The sequence below is a fragment of the Coregonus lavaretus genome (assembly GCF_964263955.1).
Source record: "Coregonus lavaretus genome assembly, contig: HAP1_SCAFFOLD_1540, whole genome shotgun sequence".
NCBI classification, from domain to species: domain Eukaryota; kingdom Metazoa; phylum Chordata; class Actinopteri; order Salmoniformes; family Salmonidae; genus Coregonus; species Coregonus lavaretus.
This window is the reverse complement of record NW_028166962.1, coordinates 1,677-29,400: the sequence shown is the minus strand read 5'-3', so window position 1 is coordinate 29,400 and position 27,724 is coordinate 1,677. Positions and strand designations below refer to the sequence as shown.

The following is a 27,724-nucleotide window of genomic DNA, read 5'->3' as shown; positions in this document are numbered from 1 at the left end:
CTGAAATTACAATGCAAAAATAAAAATCCTGTGTGGCACCTTTAATACAATGTCTCTCCCTACTCATCTACAACTCAGAGCTGACTCGCTCCCAACAGGAAAGCAGCATCCCAAATGGCACCCTATTCCATAAGTGCACTACTTTTGATCAGGGCCCATAGGGTCAAACGTGGCTCTGGTCAAAGTTGTGCATTATGTAGGGAATAGGGTGCCCTTTGGGACGCACCCGAAGAATGAGAAGGAGAGCTCCAACAACTAAGCCCAGTCAGAATGAGAAGGAGAGCTCCAACAAACTAAGCCCAGTCAGAATGAGAAGGAGAGCTCCAACAACTAAGCCCAGTCAGAATGAGAAGGAGAGCTCCAACAACTAAGCCCAGTCAGAATGAGAAGGAGAGCTCCAACAACTAAGCCCAGTCAGAATGAGAAGGAGAGCTCCAACAACTAAGCCCAGTCAGAATGAGAAGGAGAGCTCCAACAACTAAGCCCAGTCAGAATGAGAAGGAGAGCTCCAACAACTAAGCCCAGTCAGAGACAATAGAGAGCTTTGATGGAGCACAATAGCTCATTTGGCACCATGTGTTGTCCGTGGGGGGAGGAGAGAGAGAGAGAGAGAGAGAGAGAGAGAGAGAGAGAGAGAGAGAGAGAGAGAGAGAGAGAGAGAGAGAGAGAGAGAGAGAGAGAGAGAGAGAGAGAGAGAGAGAGAGAGAGAGAGAGAGAGAGTGAGAGAGAGAGAGAGAGAGAGAGAGAGAGAGAGAGAGAGAGAGAGAGAGAGAGATGGTGAGAGAGAGACAGAGAGAGAGATGGTGAGAGAGAGAGAGACAGAGAGAGAGAGAGAGAGAGATGGTGAGAGAGAGAGAGAGAGTAAAAAAAGGTGTGTAACTGATCAGGTGAATTTACCCTCCGCTAAACAGTTATTGGTTGAACAGTAGTAGCTCAGTGTGTACATGAAGTGGGTGGGCTCTGGTCAAAAGTAGTGCACTAAATAGGTAATACACGCTTAGAAAAAAGGCTTCCAAAAGGGTTGTCCATTTTGGTTCCAGGTAGATAGCACCTTTTGTTCTAGGAGTGTAGGGTGCCATTTCAGATGCAGCCTATATATGTTAATAGAACCAGAGATGACATTATGAGGTTGAAGCCTTTTTCTCACAGCGATGATGCTCACACTATACCGACCTAGCTACCCACTGGGAAAAAATTGGTTGAATCAACGTTGTTTCCGTGTCATTTCAACAACCAAAAAATGTATTAATCAATGTGGAAAACTGATTGGATTTGCAAGAAGTCATCAACATAAGGGAATTTTGTCTTTTTTTTCACCCAACTTTTCACCTAAATCTAATGACATGGTGAAATTCTTTGTTGATTTCACGTTGAATTCACATTAGTTGACAACTCAACCAAATTTAAATCAAAACTAGACATTGAGCTGACTGACGTCAGTGCCCAGTGGGTATGCTACCATAGAAAAACATGGCTGCTGTACATTCAAAACACCATTCAGCCTCTATTCCTATTCTAATCGCTAGCTAACAGAACAGTCTGTAAACTTCAAGGAGGTACCGGTTACAGTTTGGGGTCCACTGTTTTTTTTGTTGGGCAAAACATTTCACTTCGGTGTGCCCTACTGAATACGACCCTGGCTTAAAAAATGCTCAAGCGTGTAAGAGAATCCACCATTTGCATATACAGTAATAATCCGGTCTGTAAAAGCGAGGTTTGAGTGGAATGGTTGTTTAGGCTAAGTGCAGGCGATCGCTAGGTACGTTTTCACTATGGGGTGTTTCTTCATTTACAAGTCAGAGTCCAGTTAAGCAAACTCCTTAAAGGGATAGTTCACTCCAAGATCAAATTTGCTGCAATGTTTTGAAGTCTAGAAAGTGATCTGAACCAGACCACCCGAGTCCATATTCCACACCACACCACGCGTTGTGTTGTCTATACTCTGCAGTGTGCCTTTGGAGAAATCTACAGACCCCATCCCAAATGAATAGGAAAGATTGGCACCTCTAATTCCAGTTTATTAGCGCCACAGTTGAGGTATAAAACATCTGATAAACTTGGATTTTGTGGTGAACTACCCCTTTAATGAACCAATCGTTCATCTCTCATTAAACAAGCAATGTAAACAAAGCTCCAAATGAACTATACATTCTATTCACTACCATGTAGCTCTATGTCAGTGCAATATCTATCCATCTACAGGACAAGAATGGTCGCAATGAACTGAAATTGTGAGTAAGAACAACCAATAATACATTGCATACAGTTACAAGACATTTCAATCAAAAAACTGCTACGGTACATCTTGCAGAGACTTCACAATATAATCCTCATTTCCATGTGTGCTTGCCAAATGGCACCCTATTCCCTACATAGTTCACTACTTTTGGCCAATGAGCCCTGGTCAAAGTAGTGCACTATATAGGGAATAGAATGCCATTTAGGAAGTATCCTCTCTATGTAGGTCATTGAGTTAGGATGCCAATAACCATGACAACCAACCAACCAGCAAACCCAATTTGTGCAAAAATGGGGGCTCCCGTAATATTGAGCTTGTCAACCAACGAAATAACCCTAATTTACAATGATGAATTTTTTTTAGGAGATAAATATAGTTGATTCCTGAGAAACCTCCTGAGAATTGTAGGATTTCTCCACATGAAAGCAAATACTTCTGGGTGCCCTACGCCTGTGTCCCAAATAGCACTCTAGCGCCCAATAGTGCCCTAAAAGTAGTGCACTATTACATTTACATTTGGAATAGGGTGCCATTTGGGACGCACCCTACACCAGCAAAGTCCCCATAGGATGCTTGGTAACCATGAGCAGGCGTTTATATAGTGAGATCCCTGACACACAACTGAGGAAGAAAACAAAGGAGTTCTTTCAGAACAAAGACACACAGAGCTGCGTTGGATTGCAACCATTCAACCAAGAACTAGGAAGGTCAGAATAACGTCAGACCTTGGATGAGACATGGCAAGATAAAAGGGAAAGAAGAAGCGGCGTGACGGCCTTTCCAAAGCGCTAGGCCCACTGTCGCTGCAGTGTTGCATTGTGGGTATTGTAGTACCAGGTGTGTGTGTTCACCTGTATTGAGTTCTTGTTGTGTCACACACTGGCATGGCAGCTGGGTTGGTTAACCTAGCTTGGTGATCTGTAGACCCCCCTCTATCCTCACTGTATCGATGGAGGGCAAAGATTTCACTTTGTGAAAAAAGTCGAAGAGCGGGTTTCCGTCCACAAATATCCGGAAGCGCGTGTGTTCGCAGTGGATCTCGATCTGGATGGATAAGATAAGATAAGATAAGATAAGATAAGATAAGATAAGATTAGAGAGAGAGAGAGAGAGAGAGAGAGAGAGAGAGAGAGAGAGAGAGAGAGAGAGAGAGAGAGAGAGAGAGAGAGAGAGAGAGAGAGAGAGAGAGAGAGAGAGAGAGAGAGAGAGAGAGAGAGAGAGAGAGAGAAAAAAAAAAACACAGATGAAAACATCCCATTTCTAAACCAAGTCACATCATGTGGCCATGTGGTTATTTTCCCAAATGAAAGAGAGCTTGTTAGCTTTTGCATAACTTATCACTTACGCCATCCCTAACCCTCATCCTCTGACAAATGTGTGACTGGAGCAACCTGCTTTCCAATAAAACCACAACAAGGAACAACGTATGTTCCTTTTCACTGGGCTATATCTTTACATAACATCTGTACTGAATCATCACAGCAACTACAAATAAGTCAGAGACTGGTAGAGCGAGGGAGTGTATGAGATGGAGATAGTGGTGGAATGCCAATTATCATGAAGTTAAGACACTTGTTAACTGGGCTCTGGTCAAAACAAGTCTTCTATAAAGGGGACATGGTGCCATTTGGGACAAGTTGGATCAGAACGACAGTGAAGTGTTCTTGGTACCCTGAAGGGCTGGTCGGGTTAGGGGTTAGGGTTAGAATTTAAAAAGAGAGTGGAGTGTTATGGGTACCCTGAAGGCCTGGTCCAGTTAGGATTAAGGATGAAGGTTTAGGGGTTAGGATTATAGGTTAGGGGTTAGGATAAGTGTAACAGGTACCCTGAAGGCCTGGTCCAGTTAGGATTAAGGATGAAGGTTTAGGGGTTAGGATTATAGGTTAGGGGTTAGGATAAGTGTAACAGGTACCCTGAAGGGCTGGTCAGGGATGAAGGGGAAGTAGTCGATAGACTTCTCCTCCTCGCTCCACTGTCCCGAGACGCGGGAGTTACGCAGGAACTGGCGCTCGGCGAATCGAGCGCTGAGTTTCAGGGCCACATCCGGCTGTGGCTCCTCCTCCTCTGTGCCGCGGCCGCAAGTCAGGCTGACGTCAAAACTGAGACGGAAAGAAACGTAGAGAAGAGAAAAGTATTAGGTGTAACTGTGCTGGCTTAACAATATCCCTTTCTACCCTAGGTAACCTGTCCCTTAGTGGGATCCCTAGGTAACCTGTCCCTTAGTGGGATCCCTAGATAACCTGTCCCTTAGTGGGATCCCTAGGTAACCTGTCCCTTAGTGGGATCCCTAGGTAACCTGTCCCTTAGTGGGATCCCTAGGTAACCTGTCCCTTAGTGGGATCCCTAGGTAACCTGTCCCTTAGTGGGATCCCTAGGTAACCTGTCCCTTAGTGGGATCCCTAGGTAACCTGTCCCTTAGTGGGATCCCTAGGTAACCTGTCCCTTAGTGGGATCCATAGGTAACCTGTCCCTTAGTGGGATCCATAGGTAACCTGTCCCTTAGTGGGATCCATAGGTAACCTGTCCCTTAGTGGGATCCATAGGTAACCTATCCCTTAGTGGGATCCATAGGTAACCTGTACCTTAGTGGGATCCATAGGTAACCTGTACCTTAGTGGGATCCCTAAGTAACCTGTCCCTTAGTGGGATCCATAGGTAACCTGTCCCTAGGTAACTCTGTTACATGAGGAGACATTAAGAAAGAGCATATGGTAATGGAGCTGTAGGGGACATAGAGGAGGGACTATAGGGACAATGGTAATGGAACTGTAGGGGACATAGAGGAGGGACTATAGGGACATGATGCTGTAGGGGACATAGAGGAGGGACTATAGGGACATGATGCTGTAGGAGACATAGAGGAGGGACTATAGGGACATGATGCTGTAGGGGACATAGAGGAGGGACTATAGGGACATGATGCTGTAGGGGACATAGAGGAGGGACTATAGGGACATGATGCTGTAGGGGACATAGAGGAGGGACTATAGGGACAATGGTAATGGAGCTGTAGGGGACATAGAGGAGGGCCTATAGGGACAATGGTAATGGAGCTGTAGGGGACATAGAGGAGGGACTATAGGGACATGATGCTGTAGGGGACATAGAGGAGGGACTATAGGGACATGATGCTGTAGGGGACATAGATGAGGGACTATAGGGACATGATGCTGTAGGGGACATAGAGGAGGGACTATAGGGACAATGGTAATGGAGCTGTAGGGGACATAGAGGAGGGACTATAGGGACATGATGCTGTAGGAGACATAGAGGAGGGACTATAGGGACATGACGCTGTAGGAGACATAGAGGAGAGACTATAGGGACATGATGCTGTAGGGGACATAGAGGAGGGACTATAGGGACATGATGCTGTAGGGGACATAGAGGAGGGACTATAGGGACATGATGCTGTAGGGGACATAGAGGAGGGACTATAGGGACAATGGTAATGGAGCTGTAGGGGACATAGAGGAGGGACTATAGGGACAATGGTAATGGAGCTGTAGGGGACATAGAGGAGGGACTATAGGGACATGATGCTGTAGGAGACATAGAGGAGGGACTATAGGGACATGATGCTGTAGGAGACATAGAGGAGGGACTATAGGGACAATGGTAATGATGCTGTAGGGGACATAGAGGGGGGACTATAGGGACAATGGTAATGGAACTGTAGGGGACATAGAGGAGGGACTATAGGGACATGATGCTGTAGGGGACATAGAGGAGGGACTATAGGGACAATGGTAATGGAGCTGTAGGGGACATAGATGAGGGACTATAGGGACAATGGTAATGGAGCTGTAGGGGACATAGAGGAGGGCCTATAGGGACAATGGTAATGGAGCTGTAGGGGACATAGAGGAGGGACTATAGGGACATGATGCTGTAGGAGACATAGAGGAGGGACTATAGGGACAATGGTAATGATGCTGTAGGGGACATAGAGGGGGGACTATAGGGACAATGGTAATGGAACTGTAGGGGACATAGAGGAGGGACTATAGGGACATGATGCTGTAGGGGACATAGAGGAGGGACTATATGGACAATGGTAATGATGCTGTAGGGGACATAGAGGGGGGACTATAGGGACAATGGTAATGGAACTGTAGGGGACATAGAGGAGGGACTATAGGGACATGATGCTGTAGGGGACATAGAGGAAGGACTATATGGACAATGGTAATGATGCTGTAGGGGACATAGAGGAGGGACTATATGGACAATGGTAATGATGCTGTAGGGGACATAGAGGGGGGACTATAGGGACAATGGTAATGGAACTGTAGGGGACATAGAGGAGGGACTATAGGGACATGATGCTGTAGGGGACATAGAGGAAGGACTATAGGGACAATGGTAATGATGCTGTAGGAGACATAGAGGAAGGCCTACAGGGACATGGTGTCTGTGTAGGAGAAACACCACATAATACATTATGTTTAGCATCTGGAGGAGCAGTATGTTCACATCTGCCATGACAAGCATTTTGCCATGAACGTTGACATACTGTAAATATTGTGTGCCAGGCATTTAAAACTGATGTCACTAAATAGGTTTTTAAACTGAACATTAGTTTCTATTCAGGCCTATAAAGGACACACCCTAAAATGTCTCAACAAGCACTTTGTCCCAATTGGCACACTATCCCCTTTGTAGTACACTACGTTTGATCAGGGCCCCTAGGGCTCTGGTCAAAGGTAGGCTAGTGGACTACATAGGGAATAGGGTGCCATTCGGGATACAGCCCAGCTCTGCCTCAGCCTGGCCTGACTGTGGAGGTGAACACCCTGCCTTGCATTATGAAAAAGCCATCCTTTCTCAACACACCCACCCACGCAGTTCTCCATTTCTCCCCCCCGGGCCATTTCTTTGCCTCCTGCCATGCTGCTAATAATGAACTCATCTTTTTTTATTTTCCTTTTCTGAACCTATGTGCGATTCTGTCTTTTACAATACATGTTCTCTCTCCTTATGAGGCTAGATTCACATATTTCAGCAGACATAATATAGACAAAACAGCATTTCACCAATTAAAAATTCAATACACAGGCCTACAACAATTAATTGTATAGGCTACATTCTTACAGAATCAGAACTCCAACTAAAATGGAATGGGACTTAGAATGTAATGAAAAAGCAGTATATGACAGATAAGAAGTTGAGGATGACATTCATTCAGATAAGCCAGGACGCAAGTGAAAAATAGACCTAGTTAGTTCTGGTCCAGGATGCCTTCTCTTCTTCAAGAATAAGTTGAAGTCTAAGGCACTGCATCACAGTGCTAGAGGCATCACTACAGACCCAGGTTTGATCCCGGGCTGTATCACAACCGGCGTTATTGGGAGTCCCATAGGGCGGCGCACAATTGATCCAGCGTCGTCCAGGTTAGGGGAGGGTTTGGCCGGGGTAGGCCATCATTGTAAATAAGAATTTGTTCTTAACTGACTTGCCTAGTTAAATAAAGGTTCAATAAAAAAAAGAAGGCTCAGCATCAGCAAGCAGCACGTAACGGCATGGACCAGAGCTAACACCTAATGAGTGGAGGTTATTGGCTTAGCCTACCTGTCCGGCTCCAGATCAACAATGCCCATGACAATGACCTTCTTCCCCGGCCTCATACCACCTCTGATGCGGCCGCTGAATGGCACCTTCTATGATTGAGAGACAACATTTTATTTTAAATCATCACCACATTTAATCATCATCACAACACATAATGTGGACAAACACATGGAATACGATAGGGAAGGACTGACATCAAATGTCCCCCATCCTCCAGGGTAGGTGATGTGGTAATTATTTTTTTAAGGATTAACCATTCAGGCCTATATATTGATTAACGTCGATGGATGAGGATGAATCTTCCCACCAGAAGCCGTGAAATGTCCTCCCTATCCGGCGAGATAAGCCCGGGGTTCCCGAACGAATCGTTGTGATGGTCATCTTCAGTCTTCTTCAAAACCACCAGAGACAAAGGGGAAAGAAAAAACATAATGTATTGATCAGGTACAGCCTAAATAATAACAGCCTAATCAATGGGCGGAGTAGCCTAGCGTTCTAATAGGCTGCATATTGCTCAAGGTCTTCTCGGCCGTTGAAAAAGCCAACGGCATGGCCCTCATGCCGCTATTCAACAATCAAAAGGTTGGGAAATCCATGGCTGTCAAAATATCTGTCATGTTCTAGACTAGAGCGCGTAAGACCTGTGACAACGTTTGTTCATTACCATCAAGGCGCACATAGATAGCCTACATTGTAAATTGATAACGAGAAATAATGCACCGTATCGGTTAAACGACCTAGGTGACCACCACACAGATACATTTCCACATGCAGAATCATATGGAATTTCTTCCGCGCCCACATCAAAGGTCGACTCGGGCTGTGCTTGGGAATGCACAGCCAGCCTATTGCCATATTACTCCCCACAATAATAGAAACTTGATGATGACGTAAATTACAGCTCTCCACAAATGACACGCGTAACCGTTTTTACGCGCAGATACAGAAAACAACAAATTCCGAGCAAACAGCTGTTTAACAGCAAATTGTAATACTCACTATTCCGTCCTTTTCCGTTACCGACACCGCCATCTTGACTTGTACAGAATACCATAGGATGCTTATCAGAAGAGAGGCAGCCCAGGCAGCCCTCCCCTACTGGAATGTGTCAGCGTCGTGGCAGCAGTGACTCAAGGAGCCTATTCCTAGGTGTCCACACACCCAACCCACACTCAACAAGCAGCGGAGAGGAATCCTAAACAATACGTGGAGTTACCTACGGTATTCACATTTAGGACTAGAAGACGTCTCGTGTAGGCTGGCTGGCTGAGGCTGCGTGTTGTAGTAGGCTATGCCTAGGCCATACATATCCGCTCTAGAAATGGGTGGATAGCCTTTTTATTTTGCTGATGTATGCTTTATAATAATAAGAGGGGCTTTGGTAATCCCCGTCTGTTTGAGAACGAGCCAGGCTAATCAGATTTTTATTTTCCTCCCAACCCCCTTCACCTAATTATGCTGAACCCCCATAAAGTGGGGTCTCTTCTCTCGTTCGACTCTAATATTGAGTGGAAATATTTTGTATAGCCTCGTTCCTAGACTAATAAAGATGCCTATGTGGTAGGAGCCGAGGATAGACGATTAAACCATGTTGAGATGATAATGATAGTGTTAACTAAATGTGGTGCAAAAGAAACAACCAACTTGATATATAAATCTAGGCTATATGAGTACAGCTAATTTTGTTCTTGCAAAAGGGCTATTTGACTGTAAATACTGAGTTCATTGAGAAATATCCTACTTTGTTGGACAACATTGAGCTATAAATACCATGTTTCCGCTCAATAATTATATAGGACATTATTTGCCTATGCCAATCAGGAGGGCATGCACACACACACACACACACACACACACACACACACACACACACACACAGTGTCACACATGCCACACACATACTGATTTAAATTGCCCGAGGGCGTCCTTCTGTGGCAGTTCACAGTACTACAAATCCAAATCCTCTACTCTAGGCCTGCTATATTATATTCTGCAGTTCCCTCATTCAAAAACAAGGGCTCATTAGGGTTCAATACAGAACCATTTCTTATAAGAGTGTAGCCAACATGTTGTAGACAGAGATTGAATGACAAGATGTTTTGTGAATCTCAAGTCTACTGTCTTCTCTTCCTGTTAGTGACTTCCTCAGTTAGAGCAGCCTACATGATTGGATAATAGGGAACCATCATTCAGTGTTGTATTGGGGCTGTGTGTAGCCCTGCACAAGGTTAGAGATTAAAATGTTGGGAGTGAATTGGCTACTGAATAGCTGCTGGTGTCTACTACCATTACGCCCTTGAGCAAGGCACTTAACCCACAAAATAGCTCTCCATCCAGGGGCTCTGCACAGTGGGTGGGGTTGGGGAAAAGGCAGGCTAGGTACCTATTCTGGAACATAGGATGACTCTCAAAAGACAGCAAGGCACACAACTGACATTCTGTCCATTGCAGCACCTGTCCCTGAAGTTATGCTGGCTAGCCCAGGACATATCTCCTATCCTCCTCCTCTCTTCAAGTCATGGGGGCTAGCCCAGGACATATCTCCTATCCTCCTCCTCTCTTCAAGTCATGGGGGCTAGCCCACAACACATCTTCTCTCCTCCTCCTCTCTTCAAGTCATGGGGGCTAGCCCACAACATATCTTCTCTCCTCCTCCTCTCTTCAAGTCATGGGGGCTAGCCCACAACACATCTTCTCTCCTCCTCCTCTCTTCAAGTCATGGGGGCTAGCCCACAACATATCTTCTCTCCTCCTCCTCTCTTCAAGTCATGGGGGCTAGCACAGGACATATCTTCTCTCCTCCTCCTCTCTTCAAGTCATGGGGGCTAGCCCAGGACATATCTTCTCTCCTCCTCCTCTCTTCAAGTCATGGGTGCTAGCACAGGACATATCTTCTCTCCTCCTCCTCTCTTCAAGTCATGGGGTCTAGCCCACAACAAATCTTCTCTCCTCCTCCTCTCTTCAAGTCATGGGGTCTAGCCCACAACATATCTTCTCTCCTCCTCCTCTCTTCAAGTCATGGGGGCTAGCACAGGACATATCTCCTCTCATCCTCCTCTCTTCAAGTCATGGGGGCTAGCCCAGGACATATCTCCTCTCATCCTCCTCTCTTCTCTGGTCTATTCTCTTCATCTCTTTCGTTCCCTTCTTTCATCATCTCAACCTGCCCAAACACACGTCGACAGATCTCCCACCAAGTCAAAACGGGGACCCGAACCAGCGACCTCTCGGCCACCGGCCCAAGCTCCCAACCACCAGGCCACCAACCATCCAAGATCCCCCCCAAAGTTCCCAGAGAGCTGCCCCTGGCCATCGAGACCCCCCCCCCCCCCCCCCCCCCCCCGAAAAAAATAATAATAATAATAGTAAATAAATAAATAACCTCTCCTTCCACTAGATGTTGGAGCATCGTTGCGGGATTTGCTTCCATTCAGCCACAAGAGCATTTGTGAGGTCGGGCATTGATGTTGGGCGATTAGGACTCGCTCGCAGTCGACGTTCCAATTAATTCCAAAGGTGTTCGATGAGGTTGAGGTCAGGGCTCTGTGCAGGCCAGTCAATTCATTCCATACCGATCTCAACAAACAATTTCTGTATGGACCTCACTTTGTGCATGGGGGCATTGTCATGCTGAAACAGTAAAGGGCCTTCCCCAAACTGTTGCCACAAAGTTGGAAGCACAGAATCATCTGGAATGTCATTGTATGCTGTAGCGTTAAGATTTCCCTTCACTGGAACTAAGGGGCCTAGCCCGAACCATGAAAAACAGCCCCAGACCATTATTCCTCCTCTACCAAACTTTACAGTTGGCATTATGCATTGGGGCAGGTAGTGTTCTCCTGGCATCCGCCAAACCCAGATTCGTCCATCGGACAGCCAGATGCTGAAGCGTGATTCATCACTCCAGAGAACGTGTTTCCACTGCTCCAGAGTCCAATGGCGGCGAGCTTTACACCACTCCAACCGACGCTCTGCATTGTGCATGGTGATCTTAGGCTTGTGTGCGGCTGCTCGGCCATGGAAACCCATTTCATGAAGCTCCCAATGAACATTTATTGTGCTGACGTTGTTTCCAGAGACAGTTTGGAACTCTGTAGGGAGTGTTCCAACCGAGGACAGATATATTTTTACGCTCTACACGCTTCAGCACTCGGCGGTCCCGTTCTGTGAGCTTGTGTGGCCTACCACTTCGCGGCTGAGGCGTTGTTGCTCCTAGACGTTTCCACTTCACAATAACAGCACTTACAGTTGACCGGGGCAGCTCTAGCAGTGCGGAAATTTGACGAACTGACTTGTTGGAAAGGTGGCATCCTATGACGGTGTCACGTTGAACGTCACTGAGCTCTTCAGTAAGGCCATTCTACTGCCAATGTTTGTCTATGGAGATTGCATGGCTGTGTGCTCGATTTTATACACCTGTCAGCAATGGTTGTGGCTGAAAAAGCCAAATCCACTAATTTGAAGGGGTGTCCACATACTGCTTTATATATAGTGTATGTCCCTAGGGCATAGGCCAGGACTGCCCAACCCTGTTGTTCAGGTGAATCAGGTTAGTTACAACTGGTGTTGGAGCGAAAACCTACAGGATGGTAGCTCTCCAGGAACAGGGTTGGAGAGCCCTGACCTAGGCTATAGGTAGTCATCCTTAACATTGACTAAACATTGAAGGCAATTGCGTTTCTGGCAACAATGTGGGGTTTTCCAATGGTTGAAGTAACAGAGATTACATTTTACATTTTAGTCATTTAGCAGACGCTCTTATCCAGAGCGACTTACAGTTAGTGCATACATTATTATTATATATATTTTTTCATACTGGCCCCCCCGTGGGAATCGAACCCACAACCCTGGCGTTGCAAACGCCATGCTCTACCAACTGAGCTACATCCCTGCCGGCCATTCCCTCCCCTACCCTGGACGACGCTGGGCCCATTGTGCGCCGCCCCATGGGTCTCCCGGTCGCGGCCGGCTACGACAGAGCCTGGATTCGAACCAGGATCTCTAGTGGCACAGCTAGCACTGCGATGCAGTGCCTTAGACCACTGCGCCACTCGGGGACGCAATGGACACAACAAGAAACACTGGTGTTAGGGTACAGTGAAAGACGAGGGAGGGCCTACTGTAATACATTGCCATCAGTTGTAATAAACCCCCATTTCCATGAGTTTCTATTCTTAACATGGTATATAGGCCTATTGTCCTCCTGTGACAATCCCATAAACCGGAGGTTTCTTCAGGAAGCTAGGGGGAGGTCAATTTGGAATAATTCTATGGAATAGTGTATATCCTAGGGTTGGAAAATTCCGCTAACTTACCCAAAATTCCCTGGTTTTCCAGAAATCGCGGTTGGAATATTCCTGGAATCAGGAGGGAATACACAGGAAATCCAGGAATCCTCCAACCAGGGTTTCTCGAAAACCTGGGCACGTCTCAGTGCAACACAAGCTCCAAAGAAAATGGCATCCCTCGCCGTAACTGCAGCGGTATAGGGTCTATCCCACAGGGGGTATGAAAAAAAATTATGGATGCACTAACTGTAAGTCGCTCTGGATAAGAGCGTCTGCTAAATGACTAAAATGTAAATGTAAAATGTATCCATTTTATTTATTCATTTTTATGCCAATTTGTTTTAGATGGAAACGATATAGGCTATATTGTTTGTACTGTTTAATATGCTACGATGGCATCCAGCAGCCACACATAGACCTAACCTACAGAAACTAATGCAGCCACACATAGACCTAACCTACAGAAACTAATGCTGCCACACATAGACCTAACCTACAGAAACTAATGCAGCCACACATAGACCTAACCTACAGAAACTAATGCAGCCACACATAGACCTAACCTACAGAAACTAATGCAGCCACACATAGACCTAACCTACAGAAACTAATGCAGCCACACATAGACCTAACCTACAGAAACTAATGCAGCCACACATAGACCTAACCTACAGAAACTAATGCAGCCACACATAGACCTAACCTACAGAAACTAATGCAGCCACACATAGACCTAACCTACAGAAACTAATGCAGCCACACATAGACCTAACCTACAGAAACTAATGCAGCCACACATAGACCTAACCTACAGAAACTAATGCAGCCACACATAGACCTAACCTACAGAAACTAATGCAGCCACACATAGACCTAACCTACAGAAACTAATGCTGCCACACATAGACCTAACCTACAGAAACTAATGCAGCCACACATAGACCTAACCTACAGAAACTAATGCAGCCACACATAGACCTAACCTACAGAAACTAATGCAGCCACACATAGACCTAACCTACAGAAACTAATGCAGCCACACATAGACCTAACCTACAGAAACTAATGCAGCCACACATAGACCTAACCTACAGAAACTAATGCTGCCACACATAGACCTAACCTACAGAGACTAATGCAGCCACACATAGACCTAACCTACAGAAACTAATGCAGCCACACATAGACCTAACCTACAGAAACTAATGCAGCCACACATAGACCTAACCTACAGAAAGTAATGCAGCCACACATAGACATTGTGAGCTCCTGAGTGGCGCAGTGGTCTAAGGCACTGCATCGCAGTGCTAACTGTGCCACTAGAGATCCTGGTTCGAATCCAGGCTCTGTCGCAGCCGGCCGCGACCGGGAGACTCATGGGCGGCGCACAATTGGCCCAGCGTCGTCCAGGGTAGGGGAGGGAATGGCCGGCAGGGATGTAGATCAGTTGATAGAGCATGGCGTTTGCAACGCCAGCGTTGTGGGTTCGATTCCCACAGGGGGCCAGTATAATTTTTTTTTTTTTTTAAATGCATTCACTAACTGTAAGTCGCTCTGGATAAGAGCGTCTGCTAAATGACTAAAATGTAAATGTAAATAGACATAAACTACAGAAACTAATGCAAAAAGCCAAGATGTGTCGTTTGTTGTTTTTCTTAGTCTACAGATGTAGGATCTTAATTTGAGCCAGTTTTCTACATCAGGAAAATAATCCTGAGGTAACAGGAAATGTGAATTATTATGCAGATTTTAATTAATGGACTTTTTTTGTAGGAGTTGATAAATTTTTCGTTAGGGAAATTAAAAACTTTAGAAGCCTTTTTAAACCTCGAATACACTACAACATTCTCAGCAACAAAAGTGTGATCGATTTAAGATCCTACATCTGTAGCTGCTCCCCTGTTCTGTAATTTAGTAGTAGGTTAACAGGTGCGTTCATTCCGGAGCGAGAGGCCTGCATGCATTCAGTCTGAATAATGCCACTTGTCCCTTCTCCAGACCCAACCTGTTCTACCGCTTCACAATAGAATGTAGCCCAACTACACCCTGATGTCAGCTGATCTTCACACAAGGTTTAGTTCTGTTGGTTCATGTTTTCACACAGTAGGCTAGGCACACTCACACTCATTGCTACAGTGCTATAGGCTATGTTGTTGCTCTCCATCTTATAGACTTCAGCTTCTTCTTGAGTAGAGGAACTTTTTCAGGTGAGTCCCTGTTGCAATTTGGGACCAGTGTTTTCCTAGTTGGCTAAATTACACAGCTGGTTTTTTTCTGTATTTGCTTTTCCTGTGGTTGTCTCTTTCAAAGATTGGCTAACCGCATGGTACCTGTATCAGTGCATATCTGAAATGATAACGATGAATCGATATGTCACTTGTCAGATTCAGCAAGTGTAGCCTGGCTCTTCCAACTTTTTTCCACCGAGGTCTGAAGGGCTGCACTTCTAATTGGTTATATTTACTCGCTGTCAAAATGTGCAAATAAATATTCCTCTAGCCATTACCTCTGGAGTTGTCTATGGTCCCTGACTGTCCAGCTTTTGTTTTGATGACTGTTAGCAAGCTGGATTATAAATGTAGTCTATGATAATTCCTACACAGTTTTGATTTGGTTTTAGACATATAAAATCTAATTGAATCTGTTATATGCGCTGAATACAACAGGTGTAGACTTTACTGTGAAATGCTTACTTACAAGCCCTTAACCAACAATGCTGAGTTACAAAGTAAGACCGTTTGGAAATAAAAATAGAACACAATTAATAACAATAACAGCTATATATATATATACAGTGGGGAGAACAAGTATTTGATACACTGCCGATTTTGCAGGTTTTCCTACTTACAAAGCATGTAGAGGTCTGTAATTTTTTATCATAGGTACACTTCAACTGTGAGAGACGGAATCTACAACAAAAATCCAGAAAATCACATTGTATAATTTTAAAGTAATTAATTTGCATTTTATTGCATGACATAAGTATTTGATACATCAGAAAAGCAGAACTTAATATTTGGGACAGAAACCTTTGTTTGCAATTACAGAGATCATACGTTTCCTGTAGGTCTTGACCAGGTTTGCACACACTGCAGCAGGGTTTTTGGCCCACTCCTCCATACAGACCTTCTCCAGATCCTTCAGGTTTCGGGGCTGTCGCTGGGCAATACAGACCTTCAGCTCCCTCCAAAGATTTTCTATTGGGTTCAGGTCTGGAGACTGGCTAGGCCACTCCAGGAACTTGAGATGCTTCTTACGGAGCCACTCCTTAGTTGCCCTGGCTGTGCGTTTCGGGTAGTTGTCATGCTGGAAGACCCAGCCACGACCCATCTTCAATGCTCTTACTGAGGGAAGGAGGTTGTTGGCCAAGATCTCGCGATACATGGCCCCATCCATCCTCTCCTCAATACGGGGCAGTCGTCCTGTCCCCTTTGCAGAAAAGCATCCACAAAGAATGATGTTTCCACCTCCATGCTTCACGGTTGGGATGGTGTTCTTAGGGTTGTACTCATCCTTCTTCTTCCTCCATTCACGGCGAGTGGAGTTTAGACCAAAAAGCTCTATTTTTGTCTCATCAGACCACATGACCTTCTCCCATTCCTCCTCTGGATCATCCAGATGGTCATTGGCAAACTTCAGATGGGCCTGGACATGCGCTGGCTTGAGCAGGGGGACCTTGCGTGCGCTGCAGGATTTTAATCCATGACGGCGTAGTGTGTTACTAATGGTTTTCTTGAGACTGTGGTCCCAGCTCTCTTCAGGTCATTGACCAGGTCCTGCCGTGTAGTTCTGGGCTGATCCCTCACCTTCCTCATGATCATTGATGCCCCACGAGGTGAGATCTTGCATGGAGCCCCAGACCGAGGGTGATTGACCGTCATCTTGAACTTCTTCCATTTTCTAATAATTGCGCCAACAGTTGTTGCCTTCTCACCAAGCTGCTTGCCTATTGTCCTGTAGCCCATCCCAGCCTTGTGCAGGTCTACAATTTTATCCCTGATGTCCTTACACAGCTCTCTGGTCTTGGCCATTGTGGAGAGGTTGGAGTCTGTTTGATTGAGGTTGTGGACAGGTGTCTTTTATACTGATAACAAGTTCAAACAGGTGCCATTAATACAGGTAACGAGTGGACAGAGGAGCCTCTTAAAGAAGAAGTTACAGGTCTGTGAGAGCCAGAAATCTTGCTTGTTTGTAGGTGACCAAATACTTATTTTCCACCATAATTTGCAAATAAATTCATAAAAAATCCTACAATGTGATTTTCTGGATTTCTTTTCTTAATTTGTCTGTCATAGTTGACGTGTACCTATGATGAAAATTACAGGCCTCTCTCATCTTTTTAAGTGGGAGAACTTGCACAATTGGTGGCTGACTAAATACTTTTTTCCCCCACTGTGTATATATATAGCTATATACAAGGAGTACCGGTACAGAGTAAATGTGCAGGGGTACGAGGCAGTTGAGTTAATATGTACATGTGTATTAAAAAAAATATATATTACTCAAACCACCAGCGGGCCGGATTGAATTGGCTAAAGGGCCGGACTTGGCCCGCAGGCCGCATGTTTGACACCCCTGAACTGGGTGCTTTACTAAGTATTGTAACATTTGCTTGTTGTATGTATCAAATGAATATTATTCTGGATTCTATTTGGCTATTGCTTCTTTTATGGAGCTTCTTTAACTGGAAATTGTATTTTAATTTGTTAATATCAAGTATTTCAAAGAGTGTTTGCTGTCTGCAATTTGATTAATAAAATATTGAATTTAAATGTATTCTTCACACCTAAAGATAAGAACCCCTGTCCGAAATTATTTTGCAGTGAATGAATGCTCTCTGTCTGTGTATTGTCATGAATCTTGCCCTGGAGGCAGATCTGCAGAGTGGCCACCAGCTGCCACAGCCACGAAGTCATTAAATCAGATTTTAAACCTAACCTTATCCCTAACCTTACCACACTGTTGACCCTAATGCCTAACCCTAACCTTAAATTAAGACCAAAAAGCACATTTTTATTTTAATGAATTTTTATGATATAGCCAATTTTGACTTGCAGCTGAACTATCTAGCGGAAATCGCTCAGTTCTGTTACCAGGGCAACTATTTATGACAATAAACATCAACCTGCGCCAGATGGGCCCTCAATTTCAAGGCTGGTGTAGCAGTTAACAGTGGCTGCTGTACATACTGTATACACCACCCCAGCATGGGTAACAGTGGCTGCTGTACATACTGTATACACCACCCCAGCATGGGTAACAGTGGCTGCTGTACATATACACCACCCCAGCATGGGTAACAGTGGCTGCTGTACATACTGTATACACCACCACAGCATGGGTAACAGTGGCTGCTGTACATACTGTATACACCACCCCAGCATGGGTAACAGTGGCTGCTGTACATACTGTATACACCACCACAGCATGGGTAACAGTGGCTGCTGTACATATACACCACCCCAGCATGGGTAAAAGTGGCTGCTGTACATATACACCACCCCAGCATGGGTAACAGTGGCTGCTGTACATATACACCACCCCAGCATGGGTAACAGTGGCTGCTGTACATATACACCACCCCAGCATGGGTAACAGTGGCTGCTGTATATACTGTATACACCACCCCAGCATGGGTAACAGTGGCTGCTGTACATACTGTATACACCACCCCAGCATGGTACCAATCTGGACCCCACTGCTATTCTGCATCTTTATCCCCCTGTTGTTAACTACTATTGCTGTCTTAATAAAGTGACAATCATGGGGGATATATAAATATATATATATATATATATATATATATATATATGTATGTATATATACAGTGAGGGAAAAAAGTATTTGATCCCCTGCTGATTTTGTACGTTTCCCCACTGACAAAGAAATTATCAGTCTATAATTCTAATGGTAGGTTTATTAAAACAGTGAGAGACAGAATAACAACAAAAAAATCCAGAAAAACGCATGTCAAAAATGTTATAAATTGATTTGCATTTTAATGAAGGAAATAAGTATTTGACCCCCTCTCAATCTGAAAGATTTCTGGCTCCCAGGTGTCTTTTATACAGGTAACGAGCTGAGATTAGGAGCACACTCTTAAATGGAGTGCTCCTAATCTCAGTTTGTTACCTGTATAAAAGACACCTGTCCACAGAAGCAATCAATCAATCAGATTCCAAACTCTCCACCATGGCCAAGCCAAAGAGCTCTCCAAGGATGTCAGGGACAAGATTGTAGACCTACACAAGGCTGGAATGGGCTACAAGACCATCGCCAAGCAGCTTGGTGAGAAGGTGACAACAGTTGGTGCGATTATTCGCAAATGGAAGAAACACAAAATAACTGTCAATCTCCCTCGGCCTGGGGCTCCATGCAAGATCTCACCTCGTGGAGTTGCAATGATCATGAGAACGGTGAGGAATCATCCCAGAACTACACGGGAGGATCTTGTCAATGATCTCAAGGCAGCTGGGACCATAGTCACCAAGAAAACAATTGGTAACACACTACGCCGTGAAGGACTGAAATCCTGCAGCGCCCGCAAGGCCCCCTGCTCAAGAAAGCACATATACAGGGCCATCTGAAGTTTGCCAATGAACATCTGAATGATTCAGAGGAGAACTGGGTGAAAGTGTTGTGGTCAGATGAGACCAAAATCGAGCTCTTTGGCATGAACTCAACTCGCCGTGTTTGGAGGAGGAGGAATGCTGCCTATGACCCCAAGAACACCATCCCCACCGTCAAACATGGAGGTAGAAACATTATGCTTTGGGGGTGTTTTTCTGCTAACAACTTCACTGAATCAAAGGGACGATGGACGGGGCCATGTACCGTCAAATCTTGGGTGAGAACCTCCTTCCCTCAGCCAGGGCATTGAAAATGGGTCGTGGATGGGTATTCCAGCATGACAATGACCCAAAACACACGGCCAAGGCAACAAAGGAGTGGCTCAAGAAGAAGCACATTAAGGTCCTGGAGTGGCCTAGTCAGTCTCCAGACCTTAATCCCATAGAAAATCTGTGGAGGAAGCTGAAGGTTCGAGTTGCCAAACGTCAGCCTCGAAACCTTAATGACTTGGAGAAGATCTGCAAAGAGGACTGGGACAAAATCCCTCTTGAGATGTGTGCAAACCTGGTGGCCAACTACAAGAAACGTCTGACCTCTGTGATTGCCAACAAGGGTTTTGCCACCAAGTACTAAGTCATGTTTTGCACAGGGGTCAAATACTTATTTCCCTAATTAAAATGTAAATCAATTTATAACATTTTTGACATGCGTTTTTCTGGATTGTTTTGTTGTTATTCTGTCTCTCACTGTTCAAATAAACCTACCATTAAAATTATAGACTGATCATGTATTTGTCAGTGGGCAAACATACAAAATCAGCAGGGGATCAAATACTTTTTTCCCTCATTGTATATATATATATACAGTGGGGAGAACAAGTATTTGATACACTGCCGATTTTGCAGGTTTTCCTACTTACAAAGCATGTAGAGGTCTGTAATTTTTATCATAGGAACACTTCAACTGTGAGAGACAGAATCTAAAACAAAAATCCAGAAAATCACATTGTATGATTTTTAAGTAATTAATTTGCATTTTATTGCATGACATAAGTATTTGATACATCAGAAAAGCAGAACTTAATATTTGGTACAGAAACCTTTGTTTGCAATTACAGAGATCATACGTTTCCTGTAGGTCTTGACCAGGTTTGCACACACTGCAGCAGGGATTTTGGCCCACTCCTCCATACAGACCTTCTCCAGATCCTTCAGGTTTCGGGGCTGTCACTGGGCAATACGGACTTTCAGCTCCCTCCAAAGATTTTCTATTGGGTTCAAGTCTGGAGACTGGCTAGGCCACTCCAGGACATTGAGATGCTTCTTACGGAGCCACTCCTTAGTTGCCCTGGCTGTGTGTTTCGGGTCGTTGTCATGCTGGAAGACCCAGCCACGACCCATCTTCAATGCTCTTACTGAGGGAAGGAGGTTGTTGGCCAAGATCTCGCGATACATGGCCCCATCCATCCTCCCCTCAATACAGTGCAGTCGTCCTGTCCCCTTTGCAGAAAAGCATCCCCAAAGAATGATGTTTCCACCTCCATGCTTCACGGTTGGGATGGTGTTCTTGGGGTTGTACTCATCCTTCTTCTTCCTCCAAAAACGGCGAGTGGAGTTTAGACCAAAAAGCTATATTTTTGTCTCATCAGACCACATTACCTTCTCCCATTCCTCCTCTGGATCATCCAGATGGTCATTGGCAAACTTCAGATGGGCCTGGACATGTGCTGGCTTGAGCAGGGAGACCTTGCGTGCGCTGCAGGATTTTAATCCATGACGGCGTAGTGTATTACTAATGGTTTTCTTTGAGACTGTGGTCCCAGCTCTCTTCAGGTCATTGACTAGGTCCTGCCGTGTAGTTCTGGGCTGATCCCTCACCTTCCTCATGATCATTGATGCCCCACGAGGTGAGATCTTGCATGGAGCCCCAGACCGAGGGTGATTGACCGTCATCTTGAACTTCTTCCATTTTCTAATAATTGCGCCAACAGTGGTTGCCTTCTCACCAAGCTGCTTGCCTATTGTCCTGTAGCCCATCCCAGCCTTGTGCAGGTCTACAATTATATCCCTGATGTCCTTACACAGCTCTCTGGTCTTGGCCATTGTGGAGAGGTTGGAGTCTGTTTGATTGTGTGGACAGGTGTCTTTTATACAGGTAACGAGTTCAAACAGGTGCAGTTAATACAGGTAATGAGTGGAGAACAGGAGGGCTTCTTAAAGAAAAACTAACAGGTCTGTGAGAGCCGGAATTCTTACTGGTTGGTAGGTGATCAAATACTTATGTCATGCAATAAAATGCAAATTAATTACTTAAAAATCATACAATGTGATTTTCTGGATTTTTGTTTTAGATTCCATCTCTCACAGTTGAAGTGTACCTATAATAAAAATGACAGACCTCTACATGCTTTGTAAGTAGGAAAACCTGCAAAATCGGCAGTGTATCAAATACTTGTTCTCCCCACTGTATATATATATTTATTATTATTATTCTAAGATATTATTTTTTACATTTGTTAGTTTTTTCTTCTTCTTCCAGTGGGCGGAGGGAAGGATGAAGGCAGAGCAGGAAGCTCCTCCCCCCTCCCCGGGACTGGAGGGTTCGGCGATCCGGTGTCGGGAAGTGTGTCGGTCGTACGGGAAACTCAAAGTCCTGAGTAACCTCAACTTGACCGTGAAACAGGGATACATGTGAGTAAATAACACTGACACTACAAAAAAATTCACGCTTAATGTCCAAATCATCTATAAGTAAGTTCATTGAGTGACACTATTACGTTTTAGATACTTTATAATACCTTTGACTTGCATTGGATTTGTGCCACAAATGCTAAAAAGTTAGCATTTGAAACGATGGCCAGGTAAACAAAACCAAAAGCATGGATTGGTCCATAGACTGCTTACAGGGCAAGGAACAAGGCCGGATTACCAAACGGGCACGCAGGGCACGTGCCCCGGGGCCCCCGTTTTGTTTATAGCTAAATGTGTAGAATTGCAGGAAATTAGCTTTTAAACTGTAAAGTTCTCTCTCAGCCTCACGGCAAAAAGTGTAGAATTGCAGGAAATGAGCTTTAAAACAGCAAAATATTCTGTCAGCCTCATGACAAAATGTTCTGTTAGCCTCATGACAAAATGTTCTGTTAGCCTCATGACAAAATGTTCTGTTAGCCTCATGACAAAATGTTCTGTTAGCCTCATGACAAAATGTTCTGTTAGCCTCATGACAAAATGTTCTGTTAGCCTCATGACAAAATGTTCTGTTAGCCTCATGACAAAATGTTCTGTTAGCCTCATGACAAAATGTGTAGAATAGCATTATATAACTGCACATTTGTTCAACACAAAATGTGTTGAAATCCAGGAAGTTAGCTGTTTTCCAGGACCCCAAATGCGGTAGTCCGGCCCTGGTAAGGAAACCGATATATCATTTTGTAATTTGGGTCTATCTCTTTAAAGCCTAATGATAATCTATACCTTTAAACAAGTACACAACATAATTGCATTCTTGCGTTGCGCACTTGCGTATGGTATAAATTAGGCTTCACTTGGATTTTCACGTGAATCATGCATTGATGTCATTGGAAGTTTTAATGCGAGTTACAATTAGGATTCAGACCATACTGAGTAATAAAGGTAGCAATGCTATCATGCTATCATACTATAGTACAGGGGTATTCAACTCTTACCCGACGAGGTCCGGAGCCTGCTGGTTTTCTGTTCTACCTAATAAATAATTGCACACACCTGGTGTCACAGGTCTAAACCAGTCCCTGACTAGAGGGGATCAATGAGAAACTTGCTTTGAGGTCCAGAGTTGAGTTTGAGGGCTATAGTAGATATCTATGGTTTAGCGCTTATGTGAAAAAATAAATACCCAAAATGCTCTTCTCGCTTATCTTGCAGCTACGGCCTGCTGGGTCCGAGTGGGTGTGGGAAGACCACACTGTTGAAATGCATTCTGGGAACACTGAAGATCTCCCGAGGGCACATCAGCGTGTTGGGGAAGCCACCCGCATTTCCTGGTCACCAGGTCCCTGGGAGGATGGTGGGGTACATGCCACAGGTAAACTGTTACCTTATAGGAACACTACATACCACAGGTAAACTGTTACCTTATAGGAACACTACATACCACAGGTAAACTGTTACCTTATGGGAACACTACATACCACAGGTAAACTGTTACCTTATAGGAACACTACATACCACAGGTAAACTGTTACCTTATAGGAACACTACATACCACAGGTAAACTGTTACCTTATAGGAACACTACATACCACAGGTAAACTGTTACCTTATAGGAACACTACATACCACAGGTAAACTGTTACCTTATAGGAACACTACATACCACAGGTAAACTGTTACCTTATAGGAACACTACATACCACAGGTAAACTGTTACCTTATAGGAACACTACATACCACAGGTAAACTGTTACCTTATAGGAACACTACATACCACAGGTAAACTGTTACCTTATAGGAACACTACATACCACAGGTAAACTGTTACCTTATAGGAACACTACATAGCACAGGTAAACTGTTACCTTATAGGAACACTACATACCACAGGTAAACTGTTACCTTATAGGAACACTACATAGCACAGGTAAACTGTTACCTTATAGGAACACTACATACCACAGGTAAACTGTTACCTTATAGGAACACTACATAGCACAGGTAAACTGTTACCTTATAGGAACACTACATACCACAGGTAAACTGTTACCTTATAGGAACACTACATACCACAGGTAAACTGTTACCTTATAGGAACACTACATACCACAGGTAAACTGTTACCTTATAGGAACACTACATACCACAGGTAAACTGTTACCTTATAGGAACACTACATACCACAGGTAAACTGTTACCTTATAGGAACACTACATACCACAGGTAAACTGTTACCTTATAGGAACACTACATAGCACAGGTAAACTGTTACCTTATAGGAACACTACATACCACAGGTAAACTGTTACCTTATAGGAACACTACATAGCACAGGTAAACTGTTACCTTATAGGAACACTACATACCACAGGTAAACTGTTACCTTATAGGAACACTACATACCACAGGTAAACTGTTACCTTATAGGAACACTACATACCACAGGTAAACTGTTACCTTATAGGAACACTACATACCACAGGTAAACTGTTACCTTATAGGAACACTACATACCACAGGTAAACTGTTACCTTATAGGAACACTACATACCACAGGTAAACTGTTACCTTATAGGAACACTACATACCACAGGTAAACTGTTACCTTATAGGAACACTACATAGCACAGGTAAACTGTTACCTTATAGGAACACTACATACCACAGGTAAACTGTTACCTTATAGGAACACTACATACCACAGGTAAACTGTTACCTTATAGGAACACTACATACCACAGGTAAACTGTTACCTTATAGGAACACTACATACCACAGGTAAACTGTTACCTTATAGGAACACTACATACCACAGGTAAACTGTTACCTTATAGGAACACTACATACCACAGGTAAACTGTTACCTTATGGGACCACTACATACCACAGGTAAACTGTTACCTTATAGGAACACTACATACCACAGGTAAACTGTTACCTTATAGGAACACTACATACCACAGGTAAACTGTTACCTTATAGGAACACTACATACCACAGGTAAACTGTTACCTTATAGGAACACTACATACCACAGGTAAACTGTTACCTTATAGGAACACTACATACCACAGGTAAACTGTTACCTTATAGGAACACTACATACCACAGGTAAACTGTTACCTTATAGGAACACTACATACCACAGGTAAACTGTTACCTTATAGGAACACTACATACCACAGGTAAACTGTTACCTTATAGGAACACTACATACCACAGGTAAACTGTTACCTTATAGGAACACTACATACCACAGGTAAACTGTTACCTTATAGGAACACTACATACCACAGGTAAACTGTTACCTTATAGGAACACTACATACCACAGGTAAACTGTTACCTTATAGGAACACTACATAGCACAGGTAAACTGTTACCTTATAGGAACACTACATACCACAGGTAAACTGTTACCTTATAGGAACACTACATACCACAGGTAAACTGTTACCTTATAGGAACACTACATACCACAGGTAAACTGTTACCTTATAGGAACACTACATGCCACAGGTAAACTGTTACCTTATAGGAACACTACATACCACAGGTAAACTGTTACCTTATAGGAACACTACATACCACAGGTAAACTGTTACCTTATAGGAACACTACATACCACAGGTAAACTGTTACCTTATAGGAACACTACATACCACAGGTAAACTGTTACCTTATAGGAACACTACATACCACAGGTAAACTGTTACTTTATGGGACCACTACATACCACAGGTAAACTGTTACCTTATAGGAACACTACATACCACAGGTAAACTGTTACCTTATAGGAACACTACATACCACAGGTAAACTGTTACCTTATAGGAACACTACATACCACAGGTAAACTGTTACCTTATAGGAACACTACATACCACAGGTAAACTGTTACCTTATAGGAACACTACATACCACAGGTAAACTGTTACCTTATAGGAACACTACATACCACAGGTAAACTGTTACCTTATAGGAACACTACATACCACAGGTAAACTGTTACCTTATAGGAACACTACATACCACAGGTAAACTGTTACCTTATGGGACCACTACATACCACAGGTAAACTGTTACCTTATAGGAACACTACATACCACAGGTAAACTGTTACCTTATAGGAACACTACATACCACAGGTAAACTGTTACCTTATAGGAACACTACATACCACAGGTAAACTGTTACCTTATAGGAACACTACATACCACAGGTAAACTGTTACCTTATAGGAACACTACATACCACAGGTAAACTGTTACCTTATAGGAACACTACATACCACGCCAGCCGCACATTGGTGCGGCTGGCTTCCGGGTTAAGCGAGCAGTGTGTCAAAAAGCAGTGCTGCTTGGCAGGGTCGTGTTTCGGAGGACGCATGGCTCTCGACCGTCGCCTCTCCTGAGTCCGTACGGGAGTTGCAGCGATGGGACAAGACTGTAACTACCAATTGGATATCACGAAATTGGGGAGAAAAAGGGATAACAAGTACAACAACAAACATTTTTAAAATTAAAATAAAGGCTACTTCATATTCATCATGTCCAGCACCACCCCAACATCAACATCTCTGAAAATGGCGCGTTTCTATGTTTTGTAGAAATGATGACGATGAAATCATCAGTGTGCATCATGTGATTTTAGCCAATTATGAGCAGGCATTGCCTACTAATTGTCTACTTATCTTCATCTGTCTTGTTTTACTACAAAACATAGAAACGAGCCATTTTCACATGTGTTGATGTTGGGGTGGTGCTGGACATGATGAATATGAAGCTGAACATTTTTGACATTTCCCTTTAAGGTAAGGGTTAGGGTTTAGGTTAGGGGTTAGGGTAAGGGTTTAGGGTAGGGGTTAGGGTTTAGGGTAGGGGTTAGGGTTAGGGGTTAGGGGTAAGGGTTTAGGTTAGGGGTTAGGGTTTAGGTTAGGGGTTAGGCTTAGGGTAGGGGTTAGGGTTTAGGTTAGGGTTAGGGTTTAGGGTAGGGGTTAGGGTTTAGGGTAGGATTTAGGGGTTGGGGTTAGGGTTAGGGTTTAGGGTTAGGGTTATGGTTTAGGGTAGGGGTTAGGGTTACGGTTACGGTTTAGAGTTAGGTTTAGGGTTTAGGGTAGGGGTTAGGGGTAGGGTTTAGGGTAGGGTTTGGGTTTAGGTTATGGTTTAGGATAGGGATTAGTGTTTAGGTTAGGGTTTAGGGTAGGGGTTAGGGTTAGGGTTTAGGATAGGGGTTAGGGTTTAGGGTAAGGGTTAGGGTTTAGGGCAGGGGTTAGGGTTTAGGGTAGGGGTTAGGGTTTAGGGTAGGGGTTAGGGTTACGGTTTAGGGTAGGGGTTAGGGTAAGAGTTTAGGGTAGGGGTTAGGGTT

At 44.2% G+C, this 27,724-nt stretch overlaps 1 protein-coding gene across 1 annotated transcript; it reads right to left on the bottom strand.

The window, feature by feature from the left end:
• Positions 1-3,139: 3,139 nt before the first annotated feature.
• Positions 3,140-8,842, bottom strand: LOC311113885 (galectin-related protein-like; the record flags this gene model as incomplete). The annotated part of the gene is made up of 5 exons (XM_084189167.1): positions 3,140-3,283; positions 4,152-4,338; positions 7,811-7,899; positions 8,118-8,201; positions 8,810-8,842. 5 exons carry the CDS (start codon positions 8,840-8,842, stop codon positions 3,140-3,142), a joined length of 537 nt encoding a protein of 178 aa, XP_084045293.1.
• Between the last annotated feature and the right edge of the window lie 18,882 nt (positions 8,843-27,724).